Source organism: Synchiropus splendidus, chromosome 8 (assembly GCF_027744825.2).
Source record: "Synchiropus splendidus isolate RoL2022-P1 chromosome 8, RoL_Sspl_1.0, whole genome shotgun sequence".
Taxonomy (NCBI): Eukaryota; Metazoa; Chordata; class Actinopteri; order Syngnathiformes; family Callionymidae; genus Synchiropus; species Synchiropus splendidus.
The window spans coordinates 11,833,467-11,854,785 of NC_071341.1; the positions used below are offsets into that span (position 1 = coordinate 11,833,467).

The window sequence follows — 21,319 nt, forward strand, 5'->3', positions numbered from 1 at the left end:
AATAAACAGAATTTGAATTAATTTATGTAAATGAAATGATGAGGGTGTAAGTATGAATCTGTGTGTGTGTGTTTGCCCCTTCCCTCTAGGCCTCGGTGGCATGTGCTCGTGTCCAGACTGTTCAGTCGTCCCTCCAGAGGCCTCCGCTTAGCCCCTCTCCCATCCAGTCCCACAACGCACTGCTGCACCTCAACGTGTCGGAGCAGGACTACTGCGAGTTGGACCGCAACATTCTACAGCTGTGTGGTAGGTTTCGCCAACACTTCTGACGGCGCGATTTTCCACAACACAAATAAGCATCATTGAATCACCCATGCATCCCAGAAGGCAAAGAAAAAAAGATCATCTTTCATAAGGAGAACTCCATGTTTAATGCAACTGAGCGAGCTAGTTTGGATTTAGTGCACACATGCATCTACTTTGTTTACTGCTGGGTTGGAGTAAATAAATGTGATTTGCCTTGAGACTTATCACCCAGCTTCACCTCTCGTCCGCTCCGCTCGGCTCTGCTCTCCCCTGCTGTCATCTGAAAATCCAGACAACAACCTTATCTCTTGTCTTGTCTTCATTATTAGTCGCTCTGTTCGCTGGTTCCCGCTCACCCCTCCTCGACCTCTGTCTCAAAGCATTCCTCCGCGGATTGCTTTCTGTCCACTCGCGCACATCCCTCTCTTCCTACCAACTTTTCTGCTGCGTGCTCCCAACACTCTCCCCCTCCTGTCTTTCAGGTGAGCTCTATGACCTTGACGCAGCCTCTCTTCAGCTCAAAGTCATCAATTATGTAAGTTGTTGAGATCACTCACATACACAGCAGCGCACGGACATTCCCACCCTCAGAATCTAAATTGTCTCAACTACAGTATTTTTTTTTTTTGTCACGTAATTGGTTCTTCAGCGTTGTTCATCCCCTCCACGTGCTTTCTTGGCAGGAAAAATACGGTAGCCAGCAGGAGGGGTGATTTATAGCAGCAAATGAGCTTCATGCAGAGAGCTGTGGGTGAGAGGAAGGGAGAGGAGAATCCACTTTACATTATTCAGATATCTATGGACCTGTGCGTGGAATTATTCATGACTCATTGATTATTTGAAGGAATAAAACACTGCCAGAGGTCTATTGATGCACCCTTAGATAGCACAAGACTCAGATTATTCTTCTGGAAAAATTATTAAGGCATTTCAGTGAAATATTGTCAGAGGGTCAAAACAGGATTTTCTGAAAATAGCGAAGGGGAAATGAAAAGGAAAAGCACAACTAGTGCAGTGGAATCCCATTTGAAAAAACGAGTTCCGAAAACAAAAGTAATTTTATCACAACGCAATTACAATAACAAAATATTGATTGGATATTTGAATATAACTTCACTTTAAGCTCATTCGTTTCGGCATATTTCAACATGCTCCTCATGACATCCAGAACCTCCACAACAGGTCATCAAGATTTTGGCATCTCTAGATGTTTTTTTCCATCTGTACTCTGCATCATGTTTTCAACTGATTGACATGGCAGGGTTTCTACTACATGTAAATGAGCGTGGAGCATGGCCACGCCTTCAGAAAAACCTCTTTTTAAAAGATGAAATCTCAAGAGATCTAACGTATTCACACGAAGTGGAAACATCGAAACAAACGGATAACACACAATACATCATGGAGGTTGACTTGTACATGAGTTTCCTGCAAATATACACTGAAGAAACCTCATAATGACTGAAGTTTGTTGTGTGTGGAACTCAAGTGCTGCATTCTGGCCGGACATTTGAAGAGACGGACCACTTGAGTGCGGCTGCAGATTGGAGAGAAAGTTACTTCCTTTAATTGTCATTGCAAAAAGAAAACACGGCAGTGAGACCTTCGCAACGAAATGTCATTGCTTGGCTTCTGGATCAAATAATAATAAAATACTAATGAGTGAAAAACTAATATTAAGTGCAAAGTAAGTGCAAGTAAAGTAAAGTGCGAAACAGAAAACAGAACAACCGAATGACCTGGTGTATTATTGTCACCAGTTCAGTAAATATCCAGACTGTGCCATCTGCTTCCCTGTTTTTCTATCGCTTCTTGATCGGCTGCATTACATTACGTTTTCTTTTTCCACCACAGTTTTAAAGAATCCTGGTTAAAACCCTGCCTGCAGTCTCATCAGCAACAAGCCTAGTCATGGCAGGTGTCTGGTTTGACTGTTTTTGTGGCTGCGCTGTCATAAATATGATTCCGCTTGTGTAATCACCCTTTCATTTTTGTGGTTGCATTGTGATTTTGCCCTTCAGGCCGCCGTACGCTTCGGATCAGAGATCTTTTGAAGTTTCTGACTCACTGAGAGCCACACTGCGTTCAGGACAATTCACAGAAAATCTGGAACGATCAGATACAAAAAAGGTTCCACGTGGCTGTGGCGCCAAAATGGGTTCATTCAATATTGGTTTAGGGTTGCTACAGAATGCTGGAGGCTCGGAGCGCGGATGCAGCAGTGTTCCGTGCATGCTGCGACTAACAATCTCACTGGAGACCAAGAGACTGTCATGAATGAGCATTCGGGCCCCTGGGCAGCATAAATTCAGGTCTAAAAGGTTTTTAAAATGTATAAGTCATGCACAAAACAGCACGCAGCAGTTGTAATGAAGCAAAGTCAGGGTGAAGCGAGAATAGAAGCAGGAGATTTTGGTGGAATCGTCGGCATGGTGGGAAGAGCTTTGGGCGGTTCTTATGGGATTAACAGTATTTGGGAAAACGGGATTGAGGGTCTTATTTGTGATTGCTGCAAAATTCCGTGTGCGTGTTTATGTACATGTTTGTGACTGCGGGGCGAAGCAGGGGGTTGCATCTATTCTGCTGTTGCTTGTTCTCCAGCCAGTTCTGCGGATTACAGGAAATAATGTTTTGTGAGGGAACATTTTAATTTGACTGTTTGCTGCGAGTGAGTTTGTGCGCGTTTGTGCACCTGCAGTCCGCGGCAATGACGGCATGTGAACAGGTTCACCTGCTGATAGGAGTGAAACATTTCCCATCACTGGAAGCAGCAGGAAGGCAGTTTGGGCTCTGCATGTCAGAGCTGCTGCATTTCTCGGTTGAGAACATTTTCTTTCAATGCTACCACTCCGATATTGATTTTTAGTGTTCTTGGTATTTAAGTCAATGTCAGTCTCCACATAATTTAGATTTATGCAATGGTTTTCTTCTCATCAAAAGCTTTTTTTTTTTTACTCATTCAGCATTTGCAATACGTTCTTTTGCTGGCCATTTCTCTTGTGAGGAACCAAGCGGAGCAGGAGCCACATGTTTGTAAATTCTGGATTACAAGAAGCCTCGAGCTTAATATTTACCAGTTTATTAATGTAATATAGTAACAAGGAAAGGAGAACCGAGGGTGGCACCGAACCTGGAGAGAAACGGCTTTCAGTACAGGCTTGTGGAAAATACAAGTTACTCAAGTATTCAAACACAAAGCGCAATAGTATAGAAAGAGAACAGAAGATAACATGGAGGTCAGAATAAAAACACCAATACACTTGTCAAACAAGCACGTGGTTGTCCAACTCACACACTGCTGAGTACAAAAAGAACACAGCGTGTGGCAGACGAACTAGCTCAGGAATAATGCTACAAATGCATAAACAAGTTATCACATAGGAGTCAGGTTGATCTGCAACACAGCAGTGGACCCTTCAGGCTTTTCAGCAGCAGTTGTGAGCAGGTGGGAAGCTCGGCTGCTGATTGGTTCCAGGTGTGTTTCATTACCTTATCAAACTCAGGGAGCCTGAGGGAAGAACACAGGAAGACTCCAGACAAAATAAAACCAAAATAAGAGCGGACCATGACATTTCTTTTTTTACATTTAAGAAAAACAAACCTATAATAAAAATCAACAAATAAAAACACAGGTCAAGGGAAAAGGACAGAAAACAGACATGAGTGTCATGTCAGTATTTAATAAACGTGAAAGATATGCACTAATAGAGAGATTACGATGATCAACACCAAGCTTAGTCATCTACTTTCACAAGATCATTTCACATATTTGACCCAAAATCTGACAAAAGTTATATTAATCGTTCATGTTTTCTTACGACATCTATTGTGTTATATGCATTGTAATCATAATCATGTGACATAATGTTGCTCAACTAATGCAGTGCAACATTTCAATTCAAATTTCACTCGATTAAGATTTACAAGTCCCGAAAGAACCATGACCCATATGTTCATTTCTTGGTCTGTGTGAGTGCTATTTATAGGTGATGATTTCTGACATTTTGTAAGCAACATCCTGATCTGAAAGTGTGACCTGTTATACATATATGATGTTTGGATTGAATAGTTTGGTCGATTCTTGCCTTGGATACATAAATGAACTTGTCCTTCCTTTCTTTTTCCAGTTGCAGCAGCAGACACAGTCGCAGTGTTGCTGTCTGCTGCTGGTTTCCGAGGACAACCACCAGCTCTTCTGCCAGGTTCGTGCGCACATACACACATTCACTCTCACGCGCAGTCAAATACAGCATTTATTTGCTTCCATTATCTGCCGTCCAAATGTCACAACAAACTATTACATTGTACATTTCTTCTGGGCTCCTCAGTGGCGCTGCAGCTAGTGTTGTTTTCCTACAGGAAAAAGGTCAAACAGACAAATCAGTTCAAGTAGAGAATGCATAGAGAATACGCTCTAATTCCCTCCCTCAGTGAAACTAACAGTGCTGGTTTGAATTTTACCCCTGAGTGTTTCTGTGCTTGTGTGTCACCAATAGGTTGTTGGAGACAAAGTCCTGGAGGAGGAGATCAGCTTCCCGGTGAGAGGTTTTCTAGTTTGGCGAACATTATTTTCATGAATGTATGGCCTTGTAGTTGCATCATTTATACTTGGTTTAATTCTGTCACCAGCAGTTTGTTCCACTGGGCTTAAATCCCGACTTTAGGCTGCTACAGTTTCCATCTTTAAGAAATATGATGCAACAGTACGTGTAGGTTCTTCGGATGAATGACTGCACCTCCCACGTGTAATCTTCTTTTTAGTGGTGGCAGCACTTAGGTTCATGATGATATTTTCTTGGAGTTGTTTGTTGAAATTAATGTAATATGAAAAGTTTATTTTCCTGTCTAATGCTTGTCGTTGTGCAGCTGATGTTTGGACGTTTTGGGCAAGTTGTTGAGAAGAAGAAGTCAATCACTCTTCAAGACATTAGTGCTGTGAGTAAGCATTTAACCCTGATGTTTTTCTTTTTAAAACATGTTTCTGACACGTGTCCTTCTGGTCTTTTCAGGAGGAGCGTCGACAGTTGTGCACCATGCTGGGGTGTGAGGTCTCCTCTTTACTGTGCGTCCCTGTGGTGAGCAGAGCGACGGGTCAGGTGGTGGCGCTGGCCTGTGCCTTCAACAAGCAGAATGGCCGAAGGTGTGTGCTTTTCATGCACAGGGGAGCGTTGACCTTCTCTGGTTGTCTACCCTTGAACACACCACGCAGAGTTGAGGATCGTTTTCGGTGAATAATTTCAGTGCAATTGAAGTGGTCAGGAGATTTGCAATAACCTTTTTTAAGGACAAGCCTGTCGGCAAAAACGTTTGTTTCACAGCCCGGGTTATTGTTTTGGACTCAAAAGCCTTTAGAAAATGGATAACAGCTCTCAGTTGTTGGTTGAGAGCGGCAGCAAATGAGCGGCCGTTTACGCCATGTTGTGTCTGTAGAGCAGTTGCCGGGATGGTTTTGCCTGTGCCTGAACTGTTCAACTCAACCACCGAGTCAGTGGCGGTCACTATAATTCTGAAGAGTTAAGTTATGGTTCTTCATCATAGAACTCCTGAATAAACACAAAGCCCCAGTGGGGCGAGGTCCATTTGCTTCCTACCTGTGTTCAATGCAACACTCAACCATTGGGGGGCGCTTGATGTCGTATTCTGTCTCAATAACTCTCCACGTTTTGACTAATAATAACTGTTTTTCATAGTCATTGTCCATTAAATTATATCCATCCTCAGTTCTATTTTCAGTCAAATGGTCAGGATTTGTTTTGTATGTCGACTAGATATCAGAGTGGTGTATCACCACGGGTGTTTTTAGTAGATGAAGCAGTTCAAAGCGGACTGTTATGTGATGATCAATAATCGGGTCACGAGTCAAACAGCAGCAGGTGGCTTGGCAGCCTGGATTGGCAACATGTCGTACGGTGTATTTGTTGTTGTGCGCGTACCAGGAGCAAAGCATCCCTCTCTGGAATTTACAAATCCTTAAAAAAACCTTGACTGCCACGATGTTTGTCTGCAAGTCTGCCTCTATTTATACTACAGGGCTGAGGGATTTGTGTTAGTATCCATCCTTGTGTAACCTCACACACACAGACACGAGCACACACATTGGGATCTGTCCTCGTGGTGCTCACACTGTGAGGACTGAGATAGATGAGAGGGTTCGTGTCCTATAATTTCTCCTTCTGTCAGCGCTGCTGCATCCCATCACCACAGTCAGGGCAACAGCCGTGTTGTCAGCTAGAACTTTTCTCTTTCTCCAAACTAGATTGTAGCAGATCCTCGCTTGCGTAGAAGACAACTGGTAGACATCCTGTCTTGCTTAAAATAGACACTACTCTCAAACAAAATTATTCAATGCGAAGGAGCGGTGACACATTCCAAACAATCAACGTCTTTAGAAATGTCGTCCTCAAATTCAAATGATCTCATGTCTTTGGAAACGTTATGCAATGTCATGAAGGAAAGCTAACTTTTTGTTACTTTTTTCTACATGATTTTTCAGTACATTTTTCACTCCACTGTTAATAGCAGATGTCTGTTCTTAGATTAAATGGCGATGCTAATGAATATTCACTGCCACTGTAAGCAGGACTAAACCCTGGTTATAAAGCCCTCAATCCTCCATGTTTTCAGAGCGTGCACACGCTGGACACAACTATTGGTTTGTGTTGTCACTCCTGGCCTCCCGCTGCTTCTCATTCCCACTGTGGAAATAGAGATCGTCTTCTGAAAGAGCCAGTAAATGAAAACACGGTGAAGTTTTCAGCCTGTCTGGAAAGATTGACGACCGTCACTGCCGGTCACAGAGGAGTCGCTCTTTTATTGTCCAAGTGAACTTCATTTACTTCAATTCCCAGAGCAACATCCGTCCAGACAGGTTTTATTTCACTACAGCAGTTAGAAGACTCGCTCTCAAGCCGGTCATTTTTTTGCCACCCCCTGCAGACAAGATGGGAAATTGCATATAAATGCTCATCTGTGGAACTGGAAAATGACCCTTAATTGAATTTATCCATCTTCATTTGGCCGTTCAAAACTTTCAACGTCACACTTAATGTGATTTTGTAGCAGTCATCAGGCGTTTATTTTGTTGGCTCACACTTTCTAAACATTCATAAAAGAGCAAAATGGAATAGCATAAATATGAGTCATACCTGTTTTACGCAAGAGGAACTGGTGGCAGCGTGGGCTACAAACCTGCGATACAAAAAACATTGACTAAAATGCAATTCAGAAGCTTGTATTCCGACAATGGTGGAAATACATGAAACCCTCCTGTGAAAGTGAGAGCATTACAAATAAACTAAGAGAAGTGTGTGTCTTATACAACACTAGAAATGTGAAAATACATATTTTTAATGAAGAATGTCTCGCTTCTTTGGAAGGGATGTACTGTGGGATGCTGCTCTGACGTTTGTTGGCCTATAACTCTGTGACTGTGTGTGAGTCATATTCAGTTTCCACAACATTATAGACATGAATATGAATTTATCCATGCATGAGTTTATTGTGGACCTCCTATACCTGGCGCCACAGGGTCACAAGGTGATGGCCCCAATCCAAGCTTTGTGATAAATATCTGACAGCCCTGTGTGTGTGTGTGTGTGTGTGTGTGTGTGTGTGTGTGTGTGTGTGTGTGTGTGTGTGTGTGTGTGTGTGTGTGTGTGTGTGTGTGTGTGTGTGTGTGTGTGTGTGTGTGTGTGTGTGTGAACCCCCACAGACACACAGAGGCTGATGAGCATGCCATCCAGCACTGTTTCTGCTACACTTCAACGGTCCTCACCTCAACTTTGGCCTTTCAGAAAGAGCAGAAGCTCAAAGTGGAGTGCCAGGTCAGTCACGTGGCTCATTAATGCAGATGACGTACATTTATTCCAGCGTCTGAAGGACTGTGTTTCTCTTCACAGGCCCTCTTACAAGTGGCTAAGAACCTTTTCACACACTTGGGTAAGGCACCGCTTCTTCTGTCGACTCGCTCTCACGATAACCACAGGACAATTTCCGTTAATGGCTCTTGTTTAAGTGTAATAAAAGCAAATGGCGCACATAATGAAGTGAGTTATGGCTTATCCCAACAATGATGCAGCCCCGGATCATAATCGCAGACTCAAAAGGACGTTAAAAACCTCAACACTTCTCGAGCCAAAATTACATTTCACTCCTTATCTGCATAAACAAGCAGGCGGGGATGTCGGTGATGAATCCTCCTGACTTCAGGAACAAAGAAATTGATCACATGACATCGCTCGGCTCTTATCGCCTTGTACAGACTATCTCCTGCTTTTCATTGTATGATTAGTTTCTGTTTGTCAATTTCGATAATTCCTTTAATTTCCTCGTCTCCCCATCTCTTTTCAACTGTGCTCCTCAGATGATGTATCAGTGCTGTTACAGGAAATTATAGTGGAGGCCAGGAACCTCAGTGATGCTGAAATGTAAGCCTTTCCATTCAACTTGAGTCTGAGTTGTTGGCCACTGTGAGGCAGATGGAGATACTGAGTGTGTCTGAGACGGCGTGTGTGTGTAGCCATGCAAGCGTACAAGTGTGTGAAGATATTTATTCTCATCCTCCGTCTTTTCAATTTCCCTCCCTGACAGCTGTTCGGTGTTCCTGCTGGATCGGGTCAGCCATGAGCTGGTGGCAAAGGTGTTTGATGGAGGTGTGGTCAGTGATGAAGAGGTTGGTGCTGCTTTGCTGTGTATACTGACATTCTGTTGGAAGAAAAGTCAAACCATCGAAAACCACTTCATCCAAGACTGTCAACTGACGTCTGCTGAAATCATAGTGAACAGTGAAACAAGGCAATGAGCTTGAAGAATATTATTATTACAACAATAATTATTACAACACTTGTTCTAAAAGCAACTATAAATATATATATATATATATATATATATATTTTTTTTTTTATTTTTTTTTTCCACTTTAAACATTTGCTCATTCAATTATTTTACTTCCGGTCACGTGACTGGCTGTAGTTATATACTATAGTATCACTGAAATTAAAAAGTAATAATTTTGATGTGTCTATGGTGACAACATATGGACTGAAGGTAACCAAACGTTTCTATGCTTTTCTAATTCATCCACCCTGTGTGGACGGCGCTCCATCACAGTTCTGCCTCCTGCTGTCCGATTAAGTACATTACATATGGAATATCGTTGACACGAATTATATTGACAAAATGCATGCAGATAATTAATGTCAATATTGAAGTTCAATCACGGGTTGAAGACTTCTGAGTCGCATGGTCACGCACTTTCAGCTTTCAATTGAATCAAATGGGTGGTGGTGTGACCTTAAGGTCACGATCTTATGCAAGTTGATGTCAAGTCGATATACCGTACTGTATATTGTTGCTCTTACGACCATGAGCAAGTGAGATTTGGCCCAAGTCCTCTTTTTTTGGTGCGTAAAAACTCATGACATCAATGGGGAATATTTGAACTCTCCCATTTCTTTGAACTCATTCAAAACCTACAGAATTTAGCATTCCAATTTTGGCACCACTGCACTTTAACAGTGTTTTCAGATATTTCATCACTTTTACCAGACCCACTGGTTCATTTGTGGGTTGAGGTTTCCTGCTTGAAAAAAAAGCTTTTTGGCTCCAAACTTGTAATACATGCGAAAATGTATTGTCTGTAAATATGTCATTTTCCCACCCGTGGAGTCATGTTAGAATAGCTACCTTTTCAATGGCTATTTAATCACATAGCCAGACAAAGTCACATTATTGAGCATCATTGAGTTCCAAATGATTATTTTGACACTTAAATCTCCTTTCGACAGTTTGGGGCGAGAGGCACATGGCAGGAAATTTAGTCCCCAGCGACAGTTTTTCAACTTCACCATTTGATTTTAGATTGGAGCGTGACTAGTTTATATTTTGTGAAAGTAGAAAAGACAGTTCTGTGGTTTTAATTCCGTCAGTCCTGTCTGGAGACTAGAAATTATGTCGTTTCACTGTTCCTGCTCCACAAAAACCCTCTTATATCTCTGTGATCAGTGGCAGATAAATTGATACTTTCAAGTGTTTTCAATGGAACAACTGTCATATTATTTTGAAAAATGACTCCACGCTTGACTTGGTAATAATTTCTCGTGCTTAATTAAAATGATTCTCTCAGCAAGATAACAAAGATGCTTTGTGTGCACACTGGCAGAAGGAGTTCCGGATCCCGGCAGATCAGGGGATCGCGGGCCACGTGGCGACTACGGGTCAGATCTTGAACATCAAGGATGCGTACTCACATCCTCTCTTCTACCGCGGTGTGGACGACAGCACCGGATTCAAGACCCGCAACATCCTCTGCTTTCCCATCAAGGATGAGAACAACGGTAACAAGCAACGCTAGCTTTTAGTCCAGCTAACTTAAACTAGCATTCACACTATAGGAATTGTTTTCCAAACTGCGTTGGTTCAAAGCTTAACATGCATTAGCAGAAATAAACTACTTATCTATCTGTGTAGATGCAGCAGGCTAGCTGACTATGTTTTTTAACAGTAAATAAGCAAGTGTTTTTAATTTATTTGTAGTTAATATAATGTGATAAATGGATATAGATATTCAATATATAGCGACAGCTTATGGCCAAAAAATATTCAGTAGTTGTGAGAGGAAACTTTTGAACTATAAAATGATAATAGCTGACTCAAATGTGTTTTCCACGGCCCAATAAATAGGAAAATATATATATATCAATTCATTATGGATATGCATTCACTCGTTCCTGCATTATTTCCAATTGGTTGAATTTAATCTCTCTCCCCGTCATTGCTCGCTGTTTTCACTCTGCTGGCTCCTCTCTTCATTTCTTCCACCGCTCCTCTTCTCATCTTTCTTTTCCCAATCCCTCTTCCCAGAGGTGATTGGAGTAGCTGAGTTGGTGAATAAAATGAATGGGCCCTGGTTCAACCGCTTTGATGAGGATCTGGCCACTGCCTTCTCCATCTACTGCGGGATCAGCATCGCACATGTAAGTCAGCGCTCACACATTCATTCATTCCAAAAAAAAAAGAAAGGCTGTTTTCCCTTTTTGGCAAATGTGCAGCTACAAGGGGGGCAGAGTCATTTACACGGCGTGCGTCATTAGAGATCCATTAGGTCTAAAGCAGAGTTCAAGGTGTAAAGTTAATGCTGCTGAAAACATCAATCTTGTCTGACAACATGGGCTCAGGCAGATGAGGGAACGTTCTGCCCCATGACTCTCAGTTCAGGATAGAACTCAAGCTTTTTAAGGTCAAATCCATAGTTTATTTTCGGTCTTCTGAAGAAAATTATGATTAGAAAAAAAAGTTGCAGTATTTTGGAGCGCAAGAATAAACTCCTTAACATGTGAAAATGAATGCTGCATCTTTTTTAAAGGTCTATGTTCTGAGCACAATGCATTCATGTAAGAATGTAAAGAAAGATACATTTCAGCTCAAAGACATGGTGATTACCTGCAGCATCTTCGGGTGCAATGTTTTTCAACCTTTTTCTAGCCACGGCACCCTTGGTTCATTGAAAAAATCTCGAGGCACGCCACCAAAGGAACCTCGGCCAAAGTGGACTTGTTCTTGAAGTCTTATAGAAAATCCCTATTGTGAAAAACTGTAGCTACTGACACTTGGTTGTTATTTTGCCAGGCTATTTGCTGAAACAGCTTGCAGAAAATGTACTTGTTTCAAATGTGTCCAGTAAGGGTCGGGCAATATAGCAAAATATATCATGATTTATTTATGTATTTACTTGCTTTAAATAACTGTTTCAAATTTATCGCTTCTTTTTTGCATGGTTTTAATGTAGTATTGAGTTTCCATACAAATCCTTAACATTCTTTGCCTGAACTTGCTTCATAAAAGCGATTATTCTCTCTCTCAGAACATTTTGGAGCGCGTTTATCTTGTTTTGCATTTAGGTCTTCGCTAACTTTTACAACACAAAGCAAACTTTGACAGTCCATGAGTATCAATAACGTTTTGAGATGAGACGTCATGTTAGCCAACAGTCTTTGGCGCTGCGAGTCCGACAATCACTCACTCCATGGTGCTGTGGTGAAGGTGTGTGGTCAAGTTTGAGGCGCATCAGGTTTAAAAACAGCTGGAAGTTGCGCGTGTGAGCGGCTTCTTCACTGTGAGTGTGTGGGAAGAGGAGCTCCGCGCACCACAGCAGCACTGCTTTGACTGACGTCAGATTGTCAAACTGAAGCCTGCACCAGACTCACCCCAACGCTCCATACACACGTCATGACTGACTGTTTTAGTCGCTCAGTAGAAAAGCCTCTCGACGAATCAGATCTCTCAAGGATGACAGCCGTTCCATTTATCGATAAAGATGTTTGATGAGGAGGATTATTGCTTTGAAGAGAGATCATTCACCATTTAGAGAGAGGCTGTAGTTACTGGTGGCCCCTGTGGGCAGCATGATGTTACGACAGTTTTATTTAAATATTTGTACAATGTATGGAAATATTTTGTGTTCACTCACTGTGTGTATAAACATTTAAGTCATTTTTTTTTAAACATTTCAGTCTCTGCTGTACAAGAAGGTCCACGAGGCTCAGTTCAGATCCCATCTAGCCAACGAAATGATGAAGTACCACATGAAGGTGAGTGGAAACAAATAAATAATCCCTCTTTCAACAGTCGACTTTCTTTTCCTGTGGGATGAGAAGGTGCGTGGTGTTTCAGGTGTCAGAAGAAGAGGTGTCTAAACTGCTGGTGGTTGGGATCGAGCCAGTGAGGGAGATCCACCCCTGCTTCGCCGAGTTCACGTACACGCCCCGGTCGCTCCCGGATGACACCACACCCATGGTGGGTCAGGAGTTCAGTGGTGAAAGAATGTAGTGCCTCAGAATCATAAGCGCTAATCGAACTGTGTGGATGTACAGTGCGTCCTCAGCATGTTTGAAGATATGGGCTTCATCAACACGTACAAGATCGACCTGCAGACACTCGCCAGGTCAGAAACCTCCTTATAACCCACTCCATTCCTGCTGACTCAGCTGTTTTATCATTTGCTTTCCCTCACCGCTTCTGCTGATATATACAGTATTAGCCTTTTTATCATTCAGGTATCGTATTGCAGTTTTCAGAAATCTTTATAGGACCATTCACAGAGGCGTTTTACCAAACAATGTGTCTCAAATTCAACTGTCCTGCCAATCCTTAAACAGCATCTCTGGCTGAGTAAGTAAATATTCGTTGGCGGAAAGATGGTTAAGCCATTCTGTGTCTTTTATTTGGAGAAATCCAAATTAAGAGTCAGACTCATAGCCTACAGCTCTTAGACGCCTGTTTCTCAGATGTATCTCTTCTCAGCACTTCAGCGATGCACTGCAACCGGACATCAGTTCTGTCTTCCCTGAACCACAGAAGAGAGTAGTTTATTTCCACATCACTGCACTTGACATGCATAACAACAGGACACCAGAGGCCTCACAAAACATAGCTATACATACTGTACATCAGACCTGGGCAAGGTGCGGCCTGATGCCTGTATTTCTGTGGCCCGTTTGATGTCAGAGTAAAATTATAACTAATATGTCATAGTTTTTCTGCCTTTTTTATGTTCTTGCGCTTTTAGTCACCACCACCACTTCAGCAGTAAATATAGCATGTTCTTGTTTTAAGACTAAATTTTTCTTTTTTTTTATTATTATTTTAGTGTGTTTTTCTTGTTCCTCAAAATACATTGAAGGAATACTGAAAATATATTTTAATATAATATAATAGTAATAAATATAAAGATAATTAAAATAGAGAAATTGAAGTAATTGTTGCATTAAACAATTTGAACACATCAATTAATATATTAAAATGATAAGGAATAATTAAAATCATGGCCCCTAATTTGTGCAGGTATATTGTTGTTTACAATGTGAATCTTGAAGATTTCTGGCTGCACATCGTGGCTGCTTCTGTTTTAAATCTTTTGATTTAAAGGTTGTGTTTGTTGTCCTTTATACTTTGTTTGCTGGCAGCGATATTTCTGTGCAATAAGGAGGGAAATTAGAGAGAAAAATACTTCCTGTTGTGCATAATGTGGCTCAGTTTGATGCCTCCACAGGTTTTGTCTGATGGTGAAGAAAGGGTACAGGGACCCTCCCTACCACAACTGGATGCACGCCTTTTCAGTCTCACACTTCTGCTACCTGCTCTACAAAAACTTAGGGCTGTCCAACTACCTCGAGTCAGTATGCAAGAGTCTCAACTCCGCCACCGTGACATGCTCTTTCACTCAACACTTTGTCCCTTGTCTGTTTTCAGGGACATTGAGATCTTAGCTCTCTTTGTCTCCTGCATGTGCCACGACCTGGACCATCGTGGTACCAACAACTCTTTCCAAGTGGCCTCGGTAAGAGTCGGTGAAGGGAGTGTCTTCTCTCTGTCTCTGTTGGTGTCAAAGACGCGCAAAAAAACAGGCTAAACCAAACAGTTTCAGAATCCAAACCTGTCATTTTCTCACATTACATGAAAAAACTCTATCCTCTTTGTAATGTGGCACTCTTAGTTTGTCAGTGCAGATCAAGGATCTGCTTTTCAATTTCCTCGGGGGCTGCATTACTTTAACTGCTGCAAGGGGCTGTCAAACAAAGACAGGAGAAGAGAATCAGTGAAAAATAGTACATAGAATTGAGTACGTGTGCTGGCACATTATAAAATAAGTCAGTGTCAGAGTGACTCACTGAAAAAAATCTAATGAAAAAGGGGTTTTTAAAATGTATGTCGCATTTCAATATCTCATGCTCGAATGATCAAATTGAAATTGAATCTACACATAATCCAAGCAATCTCATTTAGTCTCCTTTATTATGGATGGTTTTGTTGGATGGCATCACTGTGTAAGAAGTGTTACACTAAAAGCTATACTACACAATGTTCATATTATTTTTCTCATGTATTTTGAGCGTCAATCTGTTTTCACGAAATGATCGAGTACTGGAAAAAAACAATGTTCCTTATTTAAGTAACATAAAGTTATGAACTGGTACAAAAAAGCAACGAAAAAAAATCAGTGTAATATATATATGTATAAGTGTAATGTTCAAAATTCAGATAACAGATACTAAAAACTGCAACGTATTGACAGAAGGACTGGAGGTTATCCGCGTGAAACAGATGATCAGTTTCATAGTTCCTGTCAGAGTTCACGATCGCCACATGACTGCAGGCGAAGGGCCACGTGTGGGCCCCGGACCACACTTGACACAGGTCTATTGTAGATGCATTTGTGTTTGTGGATTTGCTGCAGTTCAGACTGAAGATGTCATTGTGATTGGAAACGTGTTCCTCTGCTCTGCTGTAATCACGAATAAGTGTCTCTGGCTGACACACACTCTGCCCCTGCCATCACGCATCAAAGCTCCCCAATCATTTGTTTTCCTGTGAGTTACATTAGAGTCGACACACTTAGTCGAATTGAAATCATTTTATGTGATGTATTTGTAAGAAATGGTTTTGCGTCTGATGTTCTGGTTCGAAGTATTGTGGTTTGATTTCCTCTCTATTTGCAGCAATCTGTGCTGGCTGCTCTCTACAGCTCAGAGGGATCTGTGATGGAGGTAAGGTGGAACAAATTATTCATAAAGAAATGGGGGTTTTTTTGCTGCGTCTCATTTTTGTGCAAGGAGAGAATCGGTGTTGTGTCCTGCAGTGACATCTTGTGGCGGGATGTGTCACTTCACTTACCCAGAAGTGTTAGGTCGAATGATTTGTTGAGACCATGTGTCTCCCCATCCTTCTCATGAGTTTCCCATCATGCTTCATTTGCCCCGGCAGAGACATCACTTCGCCCAGGCCATAGCCATTCTCAACACTCAAGGCTGCAACATCTTTGAGAAGTTTTCCAGGAAGGTAAACTACACGACACGCTCACATCACACCAAGTGTCTCGCCTGAGTCATCGCAGCTGGCTCTGCTTTCTCCAGGATTATCAGCGCATGCTGGACCTGATGAGAGACATTATTCTGGCAACAGACCTGGCTCATCATCTTCGCATTTTCAAGGACTTGCAGAAAATGGCTGATGGTGCGTACATCTGCCGTCTCTATTGAACTCTGATTTTCTGTGCGAGTCCTGTTCGCTGTGTACGGCCGCACTTCTTAAAGAGAAAGTCAACGGGGTGATACTTGTGCAGTTTCTCTGCAACATTCTTCCACTTCTCTTCGCTGTTTACCAGCTTGTATGGTTCTTACGTAATGTAATTGGCTGTAACCTTTAGCCCCGCAGTTTGTCACGGCTGAATGAAAGCAATTATAAGTTCTCCTGAGCGAGGATGTGCGCTCGCTGAAATTAATTAATTATTATCAAGGATACTTTCGTCCATCTACCTCCCAGTCTACATGAGTAGCCATGAAAAGCTCCATGTATTCTGACGGCTCAATGTGCACTACAGATGGATACAACCCGAAAAGCAACACTCACCGCTCCATGCTGCTCTGCCTCCTGATGACGTCATGTGACCTGTCAGACCAAACCAAGGGCTGGAAGACGACACGAAAAATTGCCGTTAGTTGCTTTTTTAACCACATTTTGAAATGTTTACAAGACATTTAACCGATCCTTTCAAGGATTATGTTTAATCTCGATGTGGCCCCTTTTTTACCGAACCTATCCTATGCCCTAAATCCCTCAAATCCTTGACAGCTACGTAATCCTTCTGACCAAAACACAGACGAATGACTGCTAATTGTTGATGGCTACGATGCTACGTTTGAGATATAAGTTGTTTTGTGTCCTACAGGAGCTGATTTATAAAGAATTCTTCTCTCAAGGAGATCTGGTGAGTGCGTTTGATTCACGTGCCACTAAATGTAGTTGTTTTAGAAATGGCTGGCGTGTATGAGAGCCTTTGTTCAGCAAGCTCAGCTCTTTGTGTGTGTGTGTGCGTGTGTGTGTGTGTGTGTGCAGGAGAAAGCCATGGGAAACAGGCCGAGTGAGATGATGGACAGGGAGAAAGCGTACATCCCAGAGTTACAGATCAGCTTCATGGAACACATTGCCATGCCCATTTACAAGTAAGTCAGAATGAGTTGAAGCATCTTGCGAAAATGTCTGTCTCTTTCTTTCTGGTAAGTGGGATGGAAGACAGTTCTCAAAATCTGGATCACAGCCCAGAGGGGCTGATGAGGCTTCATGAAACCTCATTTTCCGAGCTCAGTATTTTTGTTTAAAAATGTTGTGAGGCTTCAATGAAATGGTTCAAATCCAAAAAATTTGGAACTCGGACTCTGAAAATGTGGACAAGTGCTGAGCTTATGATACTGATCGCTTTATGAGGCTTCATGAAACAGTGTCCTCATTTTAGAGCCCACTAGATGCCACTCTCTGCTCTAAAATCTTTGAATTTGAACTATTATGTCACTGAAATCTCCCCCAACTGAACCCCTAAATAGGAGGATGTTGTATCATAAAGCCTCATCGGCCTATCACGAGCTTGTGAGGCTTCATGAAACAGTGTCCTAATTTTCAGAGCCCACTAGATGGCACTCTCTCTCACATTATTGGATTTGAACAGCCATTTCTCTGAAACTTCACACCCAGAGTGCCAGCTACTGCAAATGAGGACACTCTCTTATGAAGCCTCATAAGGCCGTCACTACCAAATACCGAAACTTGCTGTGGAGGATCTAGATCATCTGATGGGAATGGAAAGACTACTAGAGGTTAAAGTCTTGAATGACTTAAAGATTGGGATACAGATTTAAAAAAAGTAGCTGTAGAAGCTACTTTTTTTTGATCAAGGTTTTCTTTCACTTTTCACTTCTACTTTTTTAGTTACCCTACATCCCTCCTACAAACATAACATTTTTTTTATTATTTATTTCATTTTTATACTAAGCAATGTCTGTGCTCTGCTAGGCTGCTGTCCGAACTGTTTCCCGGAGCCACTGAGCTTTACGAGAGGGTGTCAGCGAACCGAGAGCAGTGGACCAAAGTCTCCCACAAGTTCACCATCCGGGGTTTGCCCAGCAACAACAGCCTTGACTTTCTGGATCAGGAATATGAACTTCTGCAGGCCCAGGGAGCTTTCGGAAGTGACGACCACTGCCTAAACGGATGCCTTGACGATGACGGTGGCGGGAGGGGACAGTGACACCAACGCACTGCGGACTGTTCCTGATGTTGTGTGTCCTAAGAGGCTCAAGATACCTTTCCAGTGAAGTCGAAGAGGGCGGGGTCTCTCTGCTGTCAGTCACTTAGATGCTTAGCAGCCATGCAGTATGGACGATTTCTCCGAGCGAATTACAGAGGACAGGTGATCGGAATCGACTACTAGATGTTGCGTGTGTGTCCAGGTCACAGGGGCTGAAGGTGGCCACTTCAGTGTTTCAAGTCAGTTTGACGGCAAAACACACTCATATCCTTTAAAAGATTGTAAAAACCGACACACTTTATGTACATGCGTGCGCTTGTGTGCCGCGACATAAAGGTAGACATTTCGGTATTTCACTTCAACGTGTTACAATGTGACAAAGTGCTCAACATTCAGCGAAGTGTTCCATTACATCTTGTGTTTATTTAGAGCGGCTAAAGCTAATGTCTCCCACCTGATGCTAATGAATGCATGACGTATGGTCACCTCATGTCTTATGTCGTTTCCTGAATCCACGTGGCTTGGAACCTAATTTTATACCAGCGGAGTGAGCTCTGCTTCTCAAAGTCCATATATAAATGTGTGTGTGACAGTTAGAAAACTTCATTTGCTGCAACAAAATCTAACTTTGTCACTTTAAAGGGCCAATTTGACAATCACTGATGATATTCAGAGTCACAGGTCATCAAACGCAGTGCAATGTTTTTGTCTCTGACATTATTTGAACACGCATTCACCGTCCACAGAGTAACACAAGCCCTTTAAAAGATCCACCTCATGCGTCGTGTCACTGCACCAGAGCGAGTGTGTCATCGAGTGTGTCATAATGATCTGCCTTATTGCGCATCTTTGCTGCCTTTCTTAGAGCTTTTAATATATGAACGTTGAAATAAAGAGTCTATGTAGTATGTATGTTGTATATTTGTGTATTTGTATAGACATAGATGGAGTATCAGTGCGTTGGCTGAATGACCACCAGAAGATGTATATTTGTGAAATACCTATGTGGAGACCTCAGATGTCTTTTCCTCCTCAAGTTTATGTTCTCCAGTGGACGTTACAGGCAGACACGGAGGGTTTGTTCTCCTTCAGCGCAACATTTTATAAAAAAGGAACCTGAGATGTAGCTGTCACAGAAACAAAAGGATCAACAGTTCATGTCCCAAAGGAAAACGTTTTGGAAAATTACTTTTTAGTGTTTGCCTCGCTGTTGTGTTCTCCTGTATAAAAATGCCTTTTTCTGTTCCTGTTCAAATCAAAAATGCTGCTGTACTTCGTGGAAGAAAAAAAAAAAAAACCCTACTCCTTAGTTACATGACGACAAACTTCTGTAATAAAGATGTGGGTGGTGTGTGTGGACAGTGGAGCGTTCACCAGCGAGCAAGCGAGAAGATAGATGAGTGGGTGTGTGGAGAGGAGCCCGAGAGAGAACACACTGGAGGTGGTTGATCGCTGATCACTACATAAATATTTGCTCTCATGTAGCCCTGATAATGACAGTGAAATTTAATGAACGCAAAACCTGGTATTTTTAAATATTTTCTCTGAGTGGAGGGCTAGTTGCTGAGCAACGTCCATGGATGTGTGCAGTATTTTCTACTCAACATTTTTCAAAGGGCATACAGAATAGCATTTCTCTCTCTCTCTAACTCTTGCTCACTTCATCATGTGTACCTGCCTTTTTCATGTGCAATATGAAGTGTCTGCCTCTCTGTAAATACTGACGCCTCATGACTTGTTAAGAGTTGTATTCTTACGTTACTACTGAAAGAAACCAGAGGGGGCGCCATTTCAACCCCTCCAAAGATGCGTTAGTGAGTCTCGACTCTGGAAAGTTCTGTCTGTCCCTTCGTTTTTGTTCTGATGTGCCAATGAGATAAACTCCTGTCCAAGCTGTGACACGAAGGAGCAGATCGACGGACGTAAAACATGAAAAACACTTCAAGCCCTACAATGTATTGTAACATTCTTAATTGGCATAATAGAATTGCTGTAAATATTCACCTCCTTATTATGGTGTGAAATATTTCAGTTATATGTTGTGTTCAAATTTTTTGCCTTCATTTCTCTGTTAAGGGTTGTACTGAGACCTCTATGTATTTAAGATTTATTTAAGATATTGGACCCTCTACAGCAACCTAATTAGATATCAATTCATGCTCAAATTGTGAAACACCTCTGTTTATTATTTTTCCCTCCTTGTGCTGGTGGTCTTTATTTCAAAGATATGATGAACAATGTACCAAAACAAATGTATGAGACTTTTTTTTTCTTGGAATAAATGTGGTGAAAAGTGTCTTGTGTCTCGTTTCATTGATTCCAGAAAAGATCTCACAGCGCTGAAATAATGTGTTGCAGAATATTAAGTTCACAGTTTGAAGATGATTCATACACTCAAGTCATTGCAACCTGTTCCTTAACAAAGGACCATTGAAAGGATTATGCATTCCAGAAAAAAATCCCTATGTTATTTACCATCGGGCTGTCAACACCCTAACAAATGTTGTATTAAATCTACATGCAGTCAGTTTTAAACTTGTGACTTCACATTTATTAAACTTACTGCTCCACGTGTAGAGTTGTTCGACAGAAAGTCAGACTTCAGTGTGACACTGTCCTCGCTCTGTTTTACCTTGATCGCTGCTACACTATGGATTTGAATGAGTCCAACGCATGGATGTGTCCAACAGTGAGAAGGCCCGGTGTGGCATGTACTACTTTATGGAGCTCAGGAGACTCAAGGCAAGCCAACACTGCAATAACAAGTCAGGTCAAATAAATAAAACAACAAGGTGAAGAAGAGTAGAAGTAAAGGGAAAGGTGGAACAAGAGAGAAGAATGTATGCGCATTCATCTCCAACACACTTCACAAAAGAGATGGCGACTCATGGTGCCAGAAGATATGGCAACCTGTGTGTTTCTTGCAGAAACCGTGATTTACTTGACATGTGCGTGTGAATATGTATATGTGTATGTATGTATATATGCATATGTATA

At 41.9% G+C, this 21,319-nt stretch overlaps 1 protein-coding gene across 2 annotated transcripts in view; it reads left to right on the top strand.

Annotated features, from left to right (window-relative positions):
- The window catches only part of LOC128764312 (cGMP-dependent 3',5'-cyclic phosphodiesterase), a 136,770-nt gene extending 116,163 nt beyond the window's left edge, over window positions 1–20,607 (top strand). For both annotated transcript variants that reach the window (XM_053874019.1, XM_053874020.1), the window contains exons 8-31: window positions 90–246; window positions 729–781; window positions 4,374–4,448; window positions 4,743–4,784; window positions 5,113–5,181; window positions 5,256–5,386; window positions 7,958–8,069; window positions 8,145–8,184; window positions 8,609–8,672; window positions 8,836–8,917; window positions 10,406–10,580; window positions 11,107–11,219; window positions 12,756–12,833; window positions 12,916–13,038; window positions 13,116–13,186; window positions 14,294–14,416; window positions 14,494–14,581; window positions 15,741–15,788; window positions 16,006–16,080; window positions 16,155–16,254; window positions 16,622–16,734; window positions 16,970–17,008; window positions 17,137–17,243; window positions 18,088–20,607. In XM_053874019.1, the coding sequence (XP_053729994.1) occupies window positions 90–246; window positions 729–781; window positions 4,374–4,448; window positions 4,743–4,784; window positions 5,113–5,181; window positions 5,256–5,386; window positions 7,958–8,069; window positions 8,145–8,184; window positions 8,609–8,672; window positions 8,836–8,917; window positions 10,406–10,580; window positions 11,107–11,219; window positions 12,756–12,833; window positions 12,916–13,038; window positions 13,116–13,186; window positions 14,294–14,416; window positions 14,494–14,581; window positions 15,741–15,788; window positions 16,006–16,080; window positions 16,155–16,254; window positions 16,622–16,734; window positions 16,970–17,008; window positions 17,137–17,243; window positions 18,088–18,322 (2,313 nt within the window). In that variant the 3' untranslated portion in view covers window positions 18,323–20,607. The remainder of the gene's footprint in view (window positions 1–89; window positions 247–728; window positions 782–4,373; window positions 4,449–4,742; window positions 4,785–5,112; window positions 5,182–5,255; window positions 5,387–7,957; window positions 8,070–8,144; window positions 8,185–8,608; window positions 8,673–8,835; window positions 8,918–10,405; window positions 10,581–11,106; window positions 11,220–12,755; window positions 12,834–12,915; window positions 13,039–13,115; window positions 13,187–14,293; window positions 14,417–14,493; window positions 14,582–15,740; window positions 15,789–16,005; window positions 16,081–16,154; window positions 16,255–16,621; window positions 16,735–16,969; window positions 17,009–17,136; window positions 17,244–18,087) is intronic.
- The last annotated feature ends 712 nt before the right edge of the window (window positions 20,608–21,319 follow it).